Source organism: Cyprinodon tularosa, unplaced genomic scaffold (genome assembly GCF_016077235.1).
Source record: "Cyprinodon tularosa strain WSP-4 unplaced genomic scaffold, ASM1607723v1 ctg145, whole genome shotgun sequence".
Lineage (NCBI taxonomy): Eukaryota > Metazoa > Chordata > Actinopteri > Cyprinodontiformes > Cyprinodontidae > Cyprinodon > Cyprinodon tularosa.
In genome coordinates, this window is record NW_024038276.1 from 943,297 (window position 1) to 963,531 (window position 20,235).

A 20,235-nucleotide genomic window follows, 5' to 3' on the forward strand; every position below is an offset into this window, starting at 1 on the left:
CAGTTCAGATTACCAAAAGTATTTGCTAGATCTTTAAATAACTAGGGAGAGGTTTTTAGATTTTGTTTACTTATTTAGATAAAGTAAGAACATTAATTACTCTCACATTACCATAATTCATAATCAGGCCTGGTTTCGGTAGGGTTTTTAAAGGTATCAAAGGTTTTTCCTTTGTTACAGCTTTCAGAAGCCAAGCATTGTTGTGTTATTCTGTCCAACAGTTATATGCCAGTAATAAACTCATCATTTTGCCTTAACTTCATAGATTGAGTCAATTAAGTCAAGTAATTGTTTCAATTCTGATTAGAATGTCCATTTCATTAAGGAAGGAGACCGAATCTACTGTATGTATGCAACTCAAGCCTAGAACAAAAGAACCAGATGATTTTTTTATATCTTTTAAAATCTCATAACCCACATTGAAATGAGTATTGTACTGACATGTAGCAAAGCGCCACTTTGCCAGGGACAAAGTGACTTTGCTTAAAAAGGGAGACTAGCTCACAATAAAGTTGTTAGGATTGAGTTATTCACAGATGATGTGGTTCTATTAGCTTCATCAGGGCATGATCTACAGCTCTCATTGGAGCGGTTCACAGACGAGTGTGAAGCGGCCAGGATGAGGATCAGTGTCTCCAAATCCGTGACCATGGTCTTGAGCCAGAAAAGGGTAGAGTGCCTTCTCTAGGTTAGGGAGGATGCACTGCCCCTTCTGGAGGAGTTTAAGCATCTTGGATCTTGTTCACGAATGAAGGGAAGATGGTGCGGGAGATCGATACTCGGATTGGTGCGGTGTCTGCCGTGAAGTGTGCACTGTAACGGTCTGTTGTGGTGAAGAGAGAGCTGAGCCAAAAAGCAAAGCTCTCAATTTACTGGTCTTATCTACGTTCCTACCCTCATCTATGGTCATGAGCTTTGGGTCATGACCGAAAGAATGAGATCCCGGATACAAGCGGCTGAAATGAGTTTTCTGCGTAGTGTTTCTGGGCTCTCCCTTAGAGATAGGGTGAGGAGCTCAGTCATCCGGGGAGGACTCAGAGTAGAGCCGCTGCTCCTCCACATTGAGAGGAGCCAGTTGAGGTGGCTCCGGCATCTGGTCAGGATGCCTCCTGGATGTCTCCCTGGTGAGGTGTTCAAGGCACATCCCACCGAGAGGAGGCCCAGTGGGAGAACCAGGACACGCTGGAGGGACTATGTTTCCCGGCTGGCCTGGGAGCACCTTGAGATTCCCCCGGAAGAGCTGGACCAAGTGGCTGGGGAGAGGGACGTCTGGGCCTCCCTACTAAAGCTGCTACCCCCGCGACCCGACCCCGGATAAGCAGAAGAAGATGGATGGATTTTTTTTAAAGGAGTTCATCCAAACAGAAAATGAAATGTATGAAAACATCTTAATTTGAATAAAGTATTGCTTTTTTTATCTCTTTCATCATTCTAACATATATAAATTAATTTAATAATCCTAACAGGAAAAGAACACATTTCAATCAGTGTCAGAGAGGAAAAAAAAAAAAAAAAAACATGTCTGGTTAAAGTTGTCTATCTGAGAGGATATGTTATAACTTAAGATATTTACAGATACTGTTTGTAATTTTCATTGACATCTATGTAGAGACTGCAGACTGCAGTGACATGAATATTGAGATTTTTAAGTACATACGTAATAATAAATATCATGCTTTGTATATTTTATTTTTGTCAGTAAATCTCTGTAATTGTAACACATTGTACTTTTATTTAAAAAAAGAAATTTTCTTAAACCATTTATTCTTAGCCTTGGAAAACAATGAAGTCCCTAAAAATATTATTTTTAGTTGCACTCAATTTAACAAAGAGTAAAATAACACGTGTTTTATTTAAAAATTCTCTGGAAGCTGAGGAGGTTATAACGATTTCGACATTTTCGCACTAACATCCTCTTTTATTTTGACAGGTCAGGCGGAAGTAGTTCCTCCCCAGCCAAAGATTAAACATAAGTGGCTCTCCTCTGCTTCCGGCTGCCTGCCTCTGCTGCTCTTCGCTGAGCTACATCGGCCGACTCCACTGCATATCGTACTCCGTATACCAGATGATGCATTGAGGGTGGGTTTTAATTGCACCACCCGATATGCAGTGCTGGTGCTCGGCGCTCCACTTGTAGCCGTTTTTCTGGTGAGAAAGGCCGAAAAAAGACACCAGGAAACTGTAGTGGAGAGGAAAAAAAAAGAAAAAAAAAAAAAGAACTGTGAGAGCAGACAGACAGGAGGCCACGGTTTCCCCCTCAACCACACACACACATCACCGGGGCCTTGATGGTGATGTATGCAAGGAAACCAGCAAGAGTCAGCGATGGGTAAATCAATCACCGGTTATAGTGTTGTCATATTTCTTCTAGGGGAATATATGTTTAACTATCTTAGTCTAGCGGTTGCTAACGTTCGATTAGCTGTTAGCTGTCACAGCTAGCAGTTAACTGTAGTCGCTTAGCTAGAGGTTCCGGTTTTAAGCTAGCTCAAATGTTAGCATGACGTTTGCTAACAAATTAGTACTTGAGAATATATTTGGTTTCATATAAAGGTTAGGAAAAGGCTTGAGCTTTCTTTTTCATGGAACAACATTGACAGACTGCTGGGGGCAAGATTAAAATCGTGCTAACTTCGCTAACGTTAGCTAACTTATAGTCATCTACAAAGTGTTATTCAGGAAAACCAATCTAGTTGACGTGGGAAAAATGACATTATTTGTTGTGTTTTCACAGGTGCAACGACAGAAAGGATCCCCAGTCCTATCAGGTACAGTTTCACCAGGTTATAATGGGGCATCAACTATCGGTGATTTGAAAAAGTATTTACATCTCATGAACCTACATATTCAAATTTTTCACCTTGTAGTAAACGTTAGTTTATTTCGATGTAATTTATGCAGGTAATGCAAACAAAGTAGTATATGGTTGGGAATAGTGACAAGGAATGGTTTGTTTTTAAATGTCAGCCAGTGTGGCATGCATTTGCATGCTGTCTCCCAATATTTATACAGCTGCTTGACTTTGAGTTTGTCATCATCCTGCTGTAATATCTAGTAGATCCTCTTCCAGAATTGCCTTCTTGGAAAAAAATCTGTGTTTATGTCACTGTTGAAGAAAATTTACCTGGAACTGCAACTCCACAATAACTTTTCCAAGTTTAAGCCCCACCAGCTTCAATTATTGTCTATTCTTTATTTTCTAGACCCATAAATCTCAGCCAAAGAGCCAATCCAGCAGCGTACACCGCTACAACAAAGTGCGTGATGTTTCATCAGATCCCATACCCCCTTACAAGGTGCTGCGACGCTCTGATGAAAGTCCTGTCAGCCGACAAGGAGATATTATGGGGCAACATGGGAAGGCCAAAAGCTCTTTCACTGTTCGAGGAAAAAATGGTAAGCCTTGGTGTAATGGCTTGGTAGAAACGGTGCTTATTTTGGGTTCAGAAAAAGCTTTAAATGAGGTAAATGATAAACATTTGTTTTGGATGGATAGTTATGAGATACTTAGGCAAATTATTATTAATTTAAAATGAGTTCAACCTATCATATTTTCAAGATAAGTAAAATTAGCATTCTAATCCTCTCCTCTGGCATTATTTGCCTTAAAATGGGACATGTTACATATGCATATTCACTTGTATCTACAGTTGTGGTCAAACGTTTATGTTTTAGGTTAAAATTAACAACTGAATGTAGGGACAAAAAATAACACATTTAATGGTTTTGGCATCGTCAAAATTTGCTTTCCAGAAGGTCCTTTGAGTAAAGCCTGCTAACTTCTCATTGTTGATCATTTCTGGTATTTATCCTGTGTAACAATGGGTCATTAAAATGTCTGTAAGGAGACTATTGGTACTTTTAGTTCTTGGGGAATTGCTTGATTTTCACAGAAACAAGCTATTAATAGGTGTCTCTTAGCAGTGCCATTGTCCAATGTTAAACAGGTATGTTGCTGTGGACTAAGAAATTGTCCTCTTAATAATCTGACCTTACTCTAAATATACACTTTAAGTATAAGCACATGTGCTGCCCTCTTCCTTTTAAATGTGTTGCTGACTTCATGACCAACCCTTCTGGAGAACAGTTTTATGATCAGATGAGAAAAAGTCTGAGATATTTTAGCCATAGTGACAACAATATTTTTTTAGAACCCTCTGTGAGGGTGTCAAGCATGGTAGTGGCAGATTGCTTTAGTTGCCAGTGCTTAGTTGGTCCTTCAAATGCTTTAACTTTCCGTCAAGTCATCAGCTAAATAGTTTCTAAATAAACTTAACTAAGCTTTTCTTTTTCCTAATCATAGCAAATATGTATTTGAAATGGATAAAATATGCAATTTATGAACTACCTTTGCAAAGTTCCTCCTTGGATAAAAAAAAAAATAAAAAATTAGTGGCCTGTGCCATAATTGAGGCATGTGCCAGGAAACAATTACCGTATTTTCAGAACCATAAGGCGCACCGTACTAAAAGGCGCACTCTCAGTTATGTGTGCCATTTCTGTATTTAACACACACATAAGGCGCACCGGACTATAGGGCGCGTTTTTTATATACCGGTACATGTCCTCTACTACCTTTAAATACCTCTACTGCGTATTTAAAAATACAGCGGGGGCAAAACTGAGTATGATTGTGCTTTATTCATGTATTTATTACAAAGTATTAATCAAACCTGGCAGCTGGCCGTGAGACAGACACATCGCAGATGACAGAGCGCTGTGATCACTCCTAAATTAACTTAAAATCCTGAAACCTGCCGACGGAATATGTTCGCTTTTATTACCGGTATCCTGGTGCCTGCAGTTTAAATTATTTAGATGAAAAACACCTGCCAGCAGCCGCGGTGAACCGGGAGGCGACCAGGCCCAGTGGCTGCTGATGAAGGGATTTCTACTGTCGGTGCACCGCTGGTATGTCGGGGTCTGAGCGCCTCCGACAGAAATAGATAATCTGGATGAACTGATTGCAATTATTAAGTTTTCAGGTGGACTTTCTCACTTAAAAACATATTAAAACTACTTTATTCCCACTGATCACAGCAAATATAGCTGCAATATTTAGATTATTTAGATGAAAAACACCTGCCAGCCGCCGCGGTGAACCCGGAGGAGACCCGCCCAGAGGCTGCTGTTGAATTAAGTTTTCAGGTAGAAAAATAGAGCGGGAGCAAAACTGAGTATGTTTGTGCTTTATTCATGTATTTATTACAAAGTATTAATCAAACCCATCAAAGTCATCATCCTCTGTTTCTGAATTAAACAGCTGCGCTAAATCAGACATGCCAATTTCCCCTTCTTCGCTGTCAGAGTCACTTTCCGTGCCGTGCGGCTCCTCAGAAATAATGCCGGCTTTTGCGAAAGCTCGAACAACAGAGCCAGCAGACACGTTAGTCCAAGCATCAACAATCCATCCGCTAACGGTGGCGTAACTTGCCCGGCGCTGCCTTCCACTTATCGTGAAACTGTGGTCTCCGTCGGTCATCCATCGCTCGCAGCCTTACTTTGAACGGCCGGTTCACACCGATGTCGAGCGGTGGAAGTTCCTTTGTCAGACCCCCGACATAACGGCGAGCACAGCGTTTATTTTTTTCCACCATGTTTTTCACATCAGCTGTGAGATGGGCACGCATGGAGTCACATATTAAAAGCGATGGTGATGCGTGGAAAAAACCACCTGGTCTCCTCACATACACCTCCCTCAGCCAAGCTTTCATCATCTCCTCATCCATCCAGCCCTTTCATTTTCTTTAATATCATATGTCATCAGAGCGATGTGTCTGTCTCGCTGTCAGCTCCCAGATCAGCTTCTCTGATTCATTGATGCGGCGCTTCCAGCAGCAAAACTTCAATTTTTCCATCTCGAGCAGCAGCAGTGCGTTGGCGGCGCGCTCCCGACGCGCTGCGCCTGCTGCTCAAAACGTGCTGCGGGACCTTTTGCTATGTCTATACGCTCGTCAACCGTTGACTTTGCATGTAAACTTGCTGCACCTGCTGCGTCCGGTTCACAGCGAGCACAGCATTAATTTGTTTTACCATGTTTTTCACATCAGCTGTGAGATGGGCACGCATGGAGTCAGATTAACAGCGATGGTTTGGTGATGAGTGGAAAAAAAAACACCTGGTCTCCTTACATTCAGCCACTCTTTCATCATCTCCTCAATGAGGTGGTCTAAAAAGTCGCAGTTGCAACACACATATGGCGCACCGCACCAAAGGGCGCACCGCACATTTTGAGGGAAAAAAAAGACGTTATAGCCTTATAGTCGTGAAAATACAGTACTTCAAAACAACTGCGTTGACATTAAGCTTGTATGGATTAGAAAAAATCCTCAGTAGACCGGCCTATATTTTTGTCCAATGCCAGCGTTTTGTCTCATTGGCTGAAAAATTAATTTTTTGGCTGATAAATTAGTGCATTTTAGTGGCTATGCCTTGGATCACATAAAGCACATTCCTTTCAGCTTCCTATCGTTGCTGTCAGTTAATTTTTTGTTCGACTTGTACATCTGTTGTTGTTTTTCCTTACATTGTGACTTGTGGAACATTTGTGGTCATAGTGTCAGTTGTGTCATGTAAACGGACGAAGAAAAAGTTGCATTGACTTAAAGAATAGGCCTAAAAAATTGGCAGTACTTATAAATCATTTTGATTGATCTCAAAAGGATCAGCGTCATCATCAGCCTCAGGAAGCCTACCCTGGTCAATCTCTAGTTGGCAATAAACAAACGTATGCAAGCAAAGGTTGTTCATAAATCTAACTAAAGATGTTTTGAAATATTACACTCTGGAAGAGGGTGGTCAATTGATTTAGAGCAGGGGTCTTTAATGTTTTCCAGGCCAAGGACCCCCAAACTGATGGCGAGATGGAGCGGGGACGCCCTAATTATATATATTCTATGAAATTCTGTTATATACAACTGGTCCTATAGTCACTCTATTGCAGATGGAGTAATGTAACAAAAGTAATTTCTCCCTGGGATTATTAAGGTATTTCTGATTCTGATTCCTAGTTGATGGGACAGGTGTTGTGAATGAAATGGTGCCCAGCTTGAAAGAGTTCCTGTGTGTCGCTGAATGTGTGCATTGATTACTGATTTCTCATCTTCATTTATCTGTTTAGTACAGTGTGTTGAATTCATGTTAATGTGGATTTAAATACATTTCAATTAGTGGAGAAAAAAATTGCAGGGGGGAATATAAAAAAAAAGTCTAATCAACCAAACCTTTCATGACCCCCATGCAGTACCTCTGTGGACCCCCTGTTGAAGACCTCCGATTTAGAGCCCAAAATTTATGACAAGCATGGTTTTGAATAGATATAAGCTGCTGGCCACAGCTGTCTTTTGAAATTAATATGGAGTTAATGCTTTCTGATTAAGGGTGAAGATCAGTCTTTCCAGAATGAAAAGAAAAAGCTTTAAAGAATGCTTACAATGAACTATCCGTCTCATCACAACCGTTTCCCTCAAATGCAACACAATGGAGTCCTTAGGTCTGGGTGCAGCATGTTTATTTGACTAAAGAAAGAATTTGTTTCAGGGACCAGCAGCTCTCCTCAGGAGGCCTCTCACAACAACAGCTCCCACCAAGGCAGTGAAACTCATGCCAGCCAGAGCAAGCCTGCAGAAAGAGTGAGTTGCTGTTATCTGATTGTGTACGCTCGTTGCCTTTCCTGTTGTAAGTTTCATAATTTTGCTTCAAAGCATCACACCAGCTGTTTTCTTTAGACTTTCATGGGTAAATGTTTCTTTAAAAAAAAGAAAAAAATCAGTGCTTGATGGATAATGTTTTAAAATCTTCCTCCATGCAAGTTAATGGCAGAGGTTAGCACGTGTAGATTTGTTGTAGGTCTTTTTATAATTCTATTTTTGTTGATCTGGTGTTTTTGCTTGTAGTCATGAATATGAAAATAAACTTGAGATTGTTTAAATAATATTGGGCTATATTGAAATAAACATAAAAAAAAAAAGTTAGAACTGTAAATTTACAGTCATTTTAACTATTTTTCAATGCTGCAATTTTAAAAAAGAGGAAATTGTCCAGAGAGCTGTTCCAAATGATATTTCTTTTTGTGTTTAACTGTGTAAACAAAACGACAAAATAAAATCTAAGTCTCTTAATATTGGCAGCTTAGAATGCTGCCTCCACGACCTGGCCCCGGATAAAGCGGAAGAAAATGGAATGGGATATTGGATTAAAAAATGTAAGATGTTCCACTGGAAATAACTAGCCTGTATTTAGTTCCATCAATTTTACCATGAACTTAGACATATTTTCCTGTCCCTGTTTAACTAAAGCATCCCCACACTAAAAAACCCTCCCAAAAACTGTCACCACTATGCCTTCAGGGTGATTTAGCATTTATTTTATGCAGTTCCATGACGATAATATTTAAGAAATAATTGTAAAAAAAAAAAAAGTGGTTTGTTTTCAAAAGAAGCAAGCTCAACAGATTAAATGTACACATAACCAGGTGACAATGTGTCCATTGTTTTATTTCAGTCTAAGGGTTCTTTCAACTTTATGGTTTCTATCATTGCTTAACATTGACCTTCAATAATAGGAATGCCCGGATCCATTATTAATATCGAAAATTGGTCCAAAAGACTAATAATGGGTTTTATCAGCTGGCATCTAAAATCTCCAACAGTTTCATGCCAATAGAATCTCTCTTTCTGTTAAATGTCTCATATTGTACTACATTTAAATATGAACAGTTAGCCCTTTCAGAGCATTTATTTGCTGTTTTAGCAGAAAAAGTCGTCTGGCATTAGGCAGATGCCGTTTACTAATAAACTCCTTGTTCAGCCCTCTTCTAAACGAGCTGTTTTGGCTTTCCACGTCCTCACCCTCCCGAAGGCCACACCCCCACTCCCCGCAACTATGACAACTAGTCATAGATCGTAATGATGGCAGCTAGAACGAAATAATACAGAAGACAACAGAGTGTATTCATTCAGCAAGAGGCTTCTCCAGATCTGGTGCAAGACAGAGCACTACATGAGATCCTTCTTGCCTACAGCTATCAACACCTGTTTAAAAGAAACAACATATGGCTTACTGCAATATTTAACTTCCCAGTGGGATTTCTAAAGGATTTTTGATTTAAATTGAAGACAAAAGTAGACCTTAACCGATTGGCTGCTACAGACTGCTCTGAGCAGCTTATATGCAAGAACAACATATAGCAGGAGCAGCTTGACCGTATAACAGCCCAGTAGCCAGTTAGCCTGAGTTAATAAGGCCTCTATCTGTTGTAATGGGCTAACCAAGCTCCTGCTAAGAAAACTAATTTAACACAAGCACACAATCACAATTACTGATGTTAGGAAAAGACTGTTGTGATGTACAGATAAGATCATCGATTATTGAAACCACCTGCTCAAATGTTAGCTGCAGTGCTAATGAGTTTACAGACTTTCAGACACAAATGTTAGCTGCAGTGCTATAAAATGTTTATAAAGTGAATTTTGAATAATATGAGACCTATAAAGTTTCTGTAAATAATTGGTTAATTTTACATGGGTCAGTTGTATTCAACCCTTTTGTTGTTGGCTTCGGTTACCTGTTTAAATATGTTAATTGATCAAGCCTTTTCTAACATTCTACTGCATAAGAAAGCAATAAAAGCCGTTATGATTTGCCAATATCAGTATTGGTAAATTCGCAGGGTATCGGAAAGGAAAAAGCTTTATCAGGACACCCCTACTTAATAGTATTACATACATTTTAACGCCCATTTCTGTTATAGTTAAACACAATATGAAATTTGTTAAATTACAGAGGCTTATGTAACATTTCAAATCTTGAATTGGCTCATATATTCTGTCATAGTTGGTCCTTCTGATGTTCATTTATTCATTGCTGCAAAGGAAAGTATTCTCAGCTTCTTAAAGACGTTTTACTTACTTTAACTTTAAAGATGTTTTATTTTTTAAGTTTTGTTTAAGGTTAAAAATAAGCTCCAGTGCTGTGTGGTTAAAAAAAAAAAAGATTTTTTTTTTTCTATGTGCAATTATCAAAATACTTAATATTTTTTGGTACATTTGTGAATACAAAATGATTTCTTGTTGAAGTTTAAAAATCTATGACGTCTAATGACATTTATCCAGGTGGATCCCTCATTGAGAGGCCCAAGATTTAGTGTGAATATTTAGGCAGGGTGTCTGACCGTATCTTTAAGTTGCATGACTAGCTGTTGCTTTTGCTTATGAGCCTCATGCTACATGATCTACACTTCATTCATCAAATGCTAAAATTGAAGACATTTTCAGGGGCTGCTTTTCCAGGTATACGTCCAAAACAATTAGGTCACCTCCTTATGCGCATTCGTTCTGCAGCTAAAACTTAACCTGTTGGAGCTTAGCCTAAAGCTGAAGCCACAGGCTCTGTGTCATATAATAGTTATTGAATAAATGTATGTATTGATGTTGAATTATTGTCCAAATCTATGTATTCCAAAAAGTTTTGTTTGTTTTTGCGACCTGAATCTGATCTTTTCATGGCTGTCTGAACAACACGGATCCGATTTTTTTCCAATGCGACCCAGGCCACTTGGCTATGTGGTCCTAAATCCAATACAAATCTGATCTTTTCAAATGCGACCTGTGTCTGAACGGACAGGTCACATTAATCCGACCTGAACGCCATTAATACCACACAAAGGTCACTATTCTGGGTCTTGCTATTTAGAAGCGTCAAGAAAAACTACAACCATGGCAGACGATGATGCGGAAAGCAGTATTTATGTTTAACCATCTTGAAAAGATTGTGTTTTTATGGTTGGGAAAGATCGCTAGATGCGCTCCGGCACTACCATCCATGTTTACTTCCGTAAACGCAGAGCAAGCTGGCCTGTGTTGTCATTGCGTCCTCTACTGCGCATGTAGGACACTTGTGTTGTATGACTGCAGTTCACACAGGAGGTAACATTCAAGTCGCATATATTTGGAAATGTGAACGGCAACGCAAAAAAAATCGGAATTGAGTATCAAGGCCTGCAGTGTGAATGTAGCCTTAGTCTTCTTTTTGCCATATTATCTTCCTTTAGGGCCAGAGTCGTGGCCTTTAAAACAACACACTGCTATCTGAAGCTACTCGAGCTGCAGTTCTCTTTGCCGTTGTGATTACTACTTTCTTAGCTTTTCCTGACAGTGTAGAGAAAAACCCTTGTCTTGGTAGGCCTGCAGTTTTAAAATCCCCTTTCCGTTTCGGATGATTGGTTGAACTGGAACTGCACCCTGTTTCAAAATCCTGTAATGGCACAGCAAAAGTGAATACTGCAGTAATGATAGCAGTGCCTCCTTTCTTTTCTCATCTGTGCCTCCTTTACTGTGGCCATTAGCATCTTGGGCAATTTGTCTCTTGTGTCCAAGGTGAGCATCTGCTGCATCTAGACTCTTAACTGGATAAGTATTACATTAGCATGGAACAAGTTCATAGCATTTGAAATGTATAAGCTAAAAGTTATTGCACTCTAAACAGTCCTTTGCTATAAATGTGAAACACACACGAGCTGTTATTATGGAAGTTTGGATTTAGTGCAGCCTTAGGTTTAACTATGCTAAATACAAAGATTTAGATATAAACATGGAAAGAAATTCATATTTTTAGGAGGCTTCTAAAGTTAATTGGTTGTAGCTGTGATGTTTGTTTTTTTTTATTTTATTTTTTTTCCATTAAAGGGATTGAATTAAAAATTCAAGACACACCGTTCAGATTTTAATTTGTAGTGTGGAACATTTTAAATTTTATTTCAAAATTTTGCGCAACTTTGTGTATGTCTTTCACATACGATCCTTATGAATTAACAATTGTAACGTGACTAAATTTAAGAACTGTAAATACCTTTGCATGGTCCTGTAGTAGAGGACAATATATTTTAGTATATGCAAATATAATTTGGACAACCAATAATTTTGTTGCACTGCAGGAAAACATCTAGCATTTGTTTAGAGTTTTAAACGTCTGGTTTGACAGTGGTCTTTGAACTCCAGCCCAATAAATTACAGCTGATCCTATTCACAGTTTACAGTATCCATAGAGATTCAAATTGTATCTGCTTTTAAAAAAGTTCAGAGAATCATTTGCCGTTTATGATTAGATCATATATTCAGACTAAAAATTAGTGTGATAATTATTTAATAATGGTCTTTAAATATAGACTTCAACTTCATATGTTGTTCCTTATGTTTAATGGATGTTTGTCTGCTTCCTGCAAAAGTGGAACTAAGAAAAGGTTTAGTGATTTGACTTCTAGATTTATTTATTCTTATGCATTTTTTCCAGCATACATTTGGCAGAAAAAAAATGCATAACTTTCTTACAACTTACAACACATTCTATAGAAAATGAGCCTGGAAGAAAGGCATTATGAGGAGTTGAAATCAGTTGTAATGCCATCTATCAGCCAGAAGATGGCATGAAATACATCCAGCTGAGTATACATGAACCTTGTATTCTCTGTTTTGTTGAACAACCAGAAGAAGTGTGAAGCTCCAGCTTGGAGAAACTTTTTGTCTTTATTTTCTTTAACACTTTGTCCTATTCAGTGTCTTCATGTTTATCCTTTGGCACCTGTCTCAACACTAGGACCCTGCTGATGACTGGACAGAACACATTAGCTCCTCCGGCAAGAAGTACTACTATAACTGTAGAACTGAAGTTTCCCAGTGGGAGAAGCCCAAGGACCTGCTGGAGAGGCAAGTGAAGTGCTTTTATTTCAGATTTATTTTTAATGTTTTTACCAGAAATATGTCTATGATCAGGAAGCACAGCAGTGCTTGGTCCACCATTTACTTAAAAAAAAATAAAATAATAAAGATTCATCATCTCCATCATATATTCTGATCATACTCAGATTGGATTAATGGATTGTGCTTGCTTTACTTCAGGGAACAGCGACAGAAAGACTCAGCCAAGATGGCAGCAAACAGTTTCCCCAAAGACATGGACTATAGACAAGAGGCCTTGCAGGACAAAGCCACAACTAGTAAGAAAAAACTGTGCAACACCATAATTGTTTATTGATCTACATAACCAGTGAGTCATTGTTGTGTACTTTCTGCATCATTTACAGAGGCAGCACCAGGGGACCAATCCACGTCATCAAACAGCGGCCATTCCTCTTCTTTGTCTTCTTCTCAGAGCCTAAACTCTGCAGCTGGTTCTTTAGGGTCCACCCCTTCCAACATGTCATCATCCTCATCATCTACGGCGCAGGGGACTCCATCTGCGCAGTCGCAATCATCTGCGCTGCTTCAGGACCCGGCCATCCTGCATCAGCTCCTTCCAGCTCTGCAGGCGACTCTGCAGATGAACAACGGCAGCATGGACATGGCCAAACTCAATGAAGGTATGCACCGTGTGGAGTGGTAACATTTAAAGTCTGAACACTTCTTTGTATTTAACTAAAATTGATCGCATCAGATAAAACCTGAACATTTATATCTCGGTTAGAATTCCAAATATCATTTTTCAGCATATTCTTCATTTATCCTCCTTATCCTCGCAGCTAGTACAGAAATTACTGTTTAGAAATCAGACGGCACTTGGCTTTTCACCTACAGTCTAATGATAGAAGGGATAAAACAAGTTCTAATTTTTTTAACTTCAATTGTGGGAACCTGTCAGTGTTGTTGCTGCTTATCTTGTCTCTAAAACAACCTTAAGCTCACGTAAATGATAGTTTCTATGATAATTCTTCATCATGACTGAACTGATTCTTGATCTTAATTAGCAGGACGCTGCTAAATCATTAAGGTTTAGGTATCTTAATGGTTTTGTTTTTTGAATATCTATATCTGTCACTTCGATTCTTCATGTGCAGCTTTTCCATACATGTGACAACCGCCACAACACAGCTGCAGACTGGCTGAAACTACGGGCTGTTCTTGTTGACCAAGTTTCCCTCCTGATTTATTAACTTACAGAAAATTATTCTGGTCTGTCTCTTAATCCCACTTATTTTAAACAATCACTTATGGAGTCCTTAACTAATGACAATTCCTAATTTCTGCTGTTTGGCCACAGTCTGGAGATTTATGTCATCTGATCGAGCTGGTAGATTGAAAAACGGTAAATAAGAAAGACAAGTGAATGGGATTTAAGACATTCAGAAGACGGCTCCGACTTTAAGTAGAATTTTTTTATGACTGTTTTGTTTGCACATGGATAGGGCTGGGTATTGTCCAAAAATTTTAGGTTCCGGTACCAATACCGATACTTCACTTCGATACTGGTTCCTGAACGATACTTTTTTCGATACCAGTTTTATAATATGAATTCGAAGAAACAGAAAATTGCACAAAATAAAAAAGTACAAATCTTGAGTTTTATTTTAAAGGGGTTCCATGACGCTCACAACCAGTTCACAACAGATACATATGAACCCTGGCTGTAGGCGTGACCACCTGTGTATTTTTCCTGGATGACACAATCACGTTAAGTGTTACAGCCAATCGCCGAAACTTGGTACCGAAAGACGAGGCATGTTTCGATACTCTGTAGAACCGAAGTATTTCGGTCGGTACCATAAAATAACCGATGTTCGGTACCCAGCCCTACACATGGATAACTTAAACAGTGATTTAAAATGCTCTGATTTAAATGTCCCAGACGCTTACCAAAATATACTAGCATTGGCTTAGTTCACTCTATTAAAACATGGCAAAACTAGCAACATTTGGTAGGCTAATGTATGAAAAATATATCTAAATTTACATTTTGCATAGTGCTGATGACTGTAAGATTTTGTACCTTCTATGGTACATAGATTTATATACCTTGCGAGCATCTTTGTGTCTCAGTAATGCACCTCTTGATGCAAACATCATTCATAGCCAAACACCACCTTCTTTAATGGTGTCTTTGTGGAATCAGAGCCTAATCCTGATGAGCAAAGTCATTCAGCTCATTAATATTCTTGGGCTTTTATGTGACAACTAGGGCTGCATTTACATTATAATCGCATTATAGAAAACGCAATTTTCGAATCGCAGAGGCCCTCAGGCATTTAGCTACACTACCTTGAACGAGTAAGACCCTGACTTTTTCATTCCAGCCCTTTGGTTGGCAATAATTCGCTTAAAGGAGTTTTGCCAGCACCAATAAGGCAACAGAGAGTTGAAGTTGCTGCACAGATCCATGCAGGCCAGTGGAAGTCATCAACGATGGACTCTGAACAAGCAAGCTTACGTGGTCATGAAAACACCGAAACCCTGGAATGAAACGTCTACATCAGCTGGTTGATGCAAAGGAAAAATCACAATACTGGATGAAATTTGAATTTGGTCAAAAATTATTTAGCCCTAGTCACAACTGTATTTTCAAATCCCAGCTAAAATTTCTGATTTGTCGGCTATTATGGCTTCTAGAGTCTTCCAGGATTTACATTAAAACTCTTGAATAGTTTTATATACGACTAGTTAAACCATCTTCCTCTGCATGCTGCAGGTTTCGGTGTCACAGGAAGCAGCATGGCTCTCTAGCCTCCCCATGCAGTACTGTAGGCAGGGTGTTTTCAGCATATTCTCCATTCATCCTCCTCTTAGAACACAACTGATGAAATTGTGCTCAAATTTTAATCCCTCATTGTCCTGGACAGAATTTCCCAAACTCTGTGACACTGAATTTTCTGGTCCTTTAGAATCAGTGGTGTAGAATTTAAAGGAGTACATTAGGACTGAAGTAATTAATCATGATTAACCGACTATAGAAATAATTGTCAACTAATTTAATCATTGATGAATTGTTAGCTGGAGTATAGAGACTCCAAACATGCCTTCAGATGACAGAGTGAGATTCTATCAAAATTGTAGGAAAAATATTTAAACATTTGGCATTTAAGATAAAAAATATTTGTCTGTCAATATGCTCTATCCAGAACTGCTTAAGTTGAAAAGTTTTGGTTTCATTTGGTTTAATTTTGCAAAAAAAATCTTCTTTAAAGAACCTTTAGCGATCTTATTAGTAATCAAAAAAATAATAGACAGAATAACAGATTTGCAAAATAATCCTTAATTGCAGCCCTAGAATACATAAATGCAGTCAAAGTGTTTTTTGCCACCATTACTTAAAATTTAAAATAACTAATTATGCTTCTAGATACGTCTTGGGTACATTCAGGCCATTCTTTTTCGTTTTGTTTTCGTTCCTATCTCCTGTCCTTAAATTCACAGTAATTACTCACGACTTAACAATATTTCTTCAATATTTTTTCCACCCCATTCAGTTTTAATTTGGCGAATGTCTGTTTTTCATGCTGTATAGTGACGGTGTTCAGCAGTTGATGGTCAACTTGCAGTAATACTTGGTCACATCTTTATCCAGGCATATCAGGAGGTCATCCTGATACACAGTAATCTGTAATATCCAACCAATTTCCCATTGCAGCACATTAAAAACCTTCATTTCTGTTTTCGTTTTCTGTAATGCCTGGATTCTATATGACCTATTTCTGTTCCTGTTAATTTCATCCCTTCATATTGTTTCTGAGAAACAATATGAAGGGATGAAATTGAAATTAGAAATTAATTTCTGTCTCCAGTTTTATTGGTAAATCACATGTATGGTTAAAAAAATAGGTAAACAATAATATGAATTTTACCCCTTGTTATGCATGTCTATGCTCACATTTATATTTTTCTGTCTGTTCATTCCCTCTTCTCGTCCCTCCAGTCTTGGCAGCTGCTGTCACCCAAGCTTCCTTGCGGTCTGTGCTTCATAAGCTCCTTGCTGCTGGACCTGCTTTCAACATCTCTGCTCTGCTCTCAGCTGCTCAGCACTCCAACCAAGGTAGGGCTCCTTTGCATCTGATTTCCGTCACACATATACCCTCCTCTCCTATCTCTTCTGAAAACCCTGTTTCATAAAAGTAAAGCATACTTGACAAGATCCTCAATTCCTTAACACCCTTTTATGTATTTTTTATTTTTTGTTTCTGATTTCAGCCCAGCACTCCAGTCAGTCCCCGGTATCCGTGACGACAGATGCATCATCACCACGCCCATATGTCTCGCCACGGAACGGCACCCCCCAAAACAGCCAGAAATCCCTCCTGGGCATGCATATCGGCAGCGTCACACCATCACAATCGAGAGTATGCATTTTTTTCCCCCCCACCTCTTCCTCATCTACTGTTAGCTAATGCTCTCACTCTCTGGACTTTACCCTGTAGGGTGGCATGCCTCCAGGAAAGCAGGGGTCGGTGACTTTGGGTCAGACAGCCGATAAGCGTCCAGAGGACCCCAGAACTCTGCAGCATAGAAGGTATCTGTCAGAGCACAAGGTGTAGCAGCTGCTCAGGACTTCAGTTGTAATCTTGTCACCAAACATGTCAAATTGAAGATTAATAGCTGTTTTGAAATTTTACCTGAATTAATTTTTTTTTAGAAACCACTCTCTAATTCTACCTCACTTTGTGGTCGCCTTGCACATTAAATAAGTTGACAAAATGTGAAAATGTTCAGGGTTTGTTGGCTTTTAGAAGTGGAACTTTACCAGCTGTCTCCCTCCAGCAGCCAAGATATTATCTGCACGGGACCAAACATGTCTGCCTTGCCTCATGCACCATCCAGCAGCAGCACCACCGCCCAAAACCAGTCGGACCCCCCCGGCTCCTTCACTCCCACCCTGGCAACTCATTTCGATGAAAACCTCATCCGACACATCCAAGGGTGGCCTTCAGAGAATACTGAGAAACAGGTATCTTTCATCAGACCCAGAACCCACCTTAGGTCAGGTTATCGGGCCTTTGAGTTGAGATGTGCTACTGCTGTCTAAAAATCTGTGGTGACTCACTGTGTTTCCCGTTCCAACAGGCGGCTCGGTTGCGGGAGGACCTCCATAACATGGGCAGCCTGTACATGTCTGAAATCTGCACAGAAATGAAAAACCTTCGCTCTCTGGTCAGAGTATGTGAAATCCAGGCTACACTGAGGGAGCAAAGGTAAAAGATGTAAGGTTGTCACTAGGGATGGGAATCGAAAACCGCTCCCTGTTCAGAACCGGTTCAGTGTATTCCACTTCCATGGTACCGTTTGGCAGCTCGCTTAACGATTCTCTTAACGATTCCAGGCAGCACCAGAGCCTAGCGCTGGGCAGCACGACTTGCATCACGTTTTTTTATGCAAGTTACGCACACAGTATTCAGTAAGCAAGTACGATGTGACCAGGCGTAAGTCTAGAAAAGCAAGAAAAAAAAAGTGGCGCCCCATTAGGTAAACTCTATCGAAAGTTTGGTTTCATTTTAAGGAAGAGAAAGATGGCAACAAGGCGCTTTGCAATCATTGCAAAGTGGCAATTACATCCGCGGGAGGAAATGCATCCAACATGCAGAAAAACCTGCGCACACAACATGGCATACATTTTAACAAATGTCATTTTTTCATGCTTCTGGACAGAAGCTAAAGTTACGACCAGCATGGAAGGCAACTATGGTGGAAAGTAGCTAGTTTTATATCACTGGCTGTGCTTAATGTGGTTCCTAGTAAATCATATTCCATTTCTGGAAATAAACCAATTTTCTACCCCTCTTTGGGGTTAAGGGAGTCTGCCTTTCTTGTTAATCTAGCCCTTCATTGCTAGCATGTTTAATTAGAACCACTGGTAGCTGGAATTCTTACATGATTCTTGCTGTTGCAATGGATGTAACGAAACATGTTATGAAGTTGCTCTGCAGTTCAAGGAGAGGGAGAAAGGTGACACTCCTTTATTTGAATCAGGGGGAGATGAGTTTATTTCCCAAAATTGTACAGTAATGCTTTTTCATTAAATGGATGCCTTCTCCATTAGATTTAGATGACTGTGACGAGACGGGTAGCCTGACTGGCTCAGAGGCTGGCAGCTCCTGTTCACTGCCTTCTGTTTTCTCCGAGGCAGGCAGTTTCACAGAATCGATAAGGAATGAAATTGTTTTGCAGAATCGATAAGGGAATCGGAAACATAAAAAAATCCTATCAATTCCCAACCCTAGTTGGTACGAACATGCATGCCTACTGTACAAACACTGATTCAGGCTTGTCTGTTTCTTCTTTTGCAGAGTTCTGTTTTTGAGGCAGCAGAGCAAAGAGCTGGACAAACTGAAGAACCAGAACTCCTACATGGTGTGAGGACATAAGAAAGGCTGGAAAATGGACAGCAAGCTGCTGCAGCCTCTCCCTGCTGTTTTAAACGGCTACAGACGAGTCTTTTTTCTTTTCCTCTTTTCATTTTAACTTTTTATTTTTTTTTGTCCACCACACGACTTGTTTCTCTGAAAAGCCAGACTCGTGGTTCAGACACCTTAACCGAGTGGACAGAGGACCTGTGACTATTTGCAGACAGCACCTTCTTGGACCATGAAGCTTGGATTGTGTGTGTCATATTGGTTAAACTTGTTTTTCCGGCGTGTTTTAATGTGTAGTGTTGAGGACGAGATTCAAAACAAACTAAAACATATTCGCGTTTGTGCAAAAGCTCTTCGGATTGATGAACATGGCTGTTCGTTGCACTTCTGAACCGGACATTCTCGTACATTAAAATCCTTACAGATGGATTCTCGTTTTTCTAGGTTTTTGCTTTTTATTCACTATACTTGGACATTGCTTTACCATCTCGTTGTGTTTCAGAGGAGCTGAAATCTTCCTGGCATTACTTATTCCATCTGTTTTCTCAGTCCCTCGGTCGAGGTCTGTGTGGTTCCAGTTGGACAAAGTCAGTTCTGTTCGCTCACTGAAGATGTTTTAAGAATCTTTCTGACTAAAGCATACATCTGCTAGACCTACAGTAGCTGCTTGTAAAACTGAGCTTCTGTACATTAGTCTCTGCTGCCAACTTTCTCATTCCTTCTGTAGTTTATACCCAATCAGCCATGTTCTGTTGTATCCCGGGAACTACTGCATTCCTTTTGATTTACCTTGGAAAGAGATTTTGTGAGTCATTACAAAAGTGATTAAATAAACAGTCACGCAAAGTTAAATTATTTGTTGCACTTGATGATTACCGTCCTTGTAATGAAAAGGCAAAGTGGGATGGCATGTGTTCCTTTTTGATTCCATAAGGATTCATTTTAAAGCATCGGGTGAGGCTGTGCACACATTTCTGTCCCCTGACTGTGATCTGATCTCATTACCTTGTTTTTTTTATTATTTTTAAGAATCAACTCTTTACAATAAGGAAAACTTTTTATACAAAGATCACATTTAGCTCCTGTTATCCACTTTTATTGCCTATTAATTTCATCTTCCGATAGATGCT

The 20,235-nt window shown here is 39.5% G+C and overlaps 1 protein-coding gene across 1 annotated transcript; it reads left to right on the top strand.

Annotated features, from left to right (window-relative positions):
- Window positions 1–1,985: 1,985 nt before the first annotated feature.
- LOC119779294 (WW domain-containing adapter protein with coiled-coil-like) lies at window positions 1,986–19,957 on the top strand. Its single transcript, XM_038278877.1, has 13 exons — window positions 1,986–2,329; window positions 2,735–2,768; window positions 3,204–3,396; window positions 7,540–7,631; window positions 12,592–12,701; window positions 12,894–12,991; window positions 13,079–13,354; window positions 16,678–16,794; window positions 16,950–17,098; window positions 17,177–17,268; window positions 17,520–17,703; window positions 17,820–17,947; window positions 19,040–19,957. Exons 1-13 carry the CDS (start codon window positions 2,289–2,291, stop codon window positions 19,107–19,109), a joined length of 1,584 nt encoding a protein of 527 aa, XP_038134805.1. The 5' UTR covers window positions 1,986–2,288; the 3' UTR covers window positions 19,110–19,957.
- Window positions 19,958–20,235: the final 278 nt, after the last annotated feature.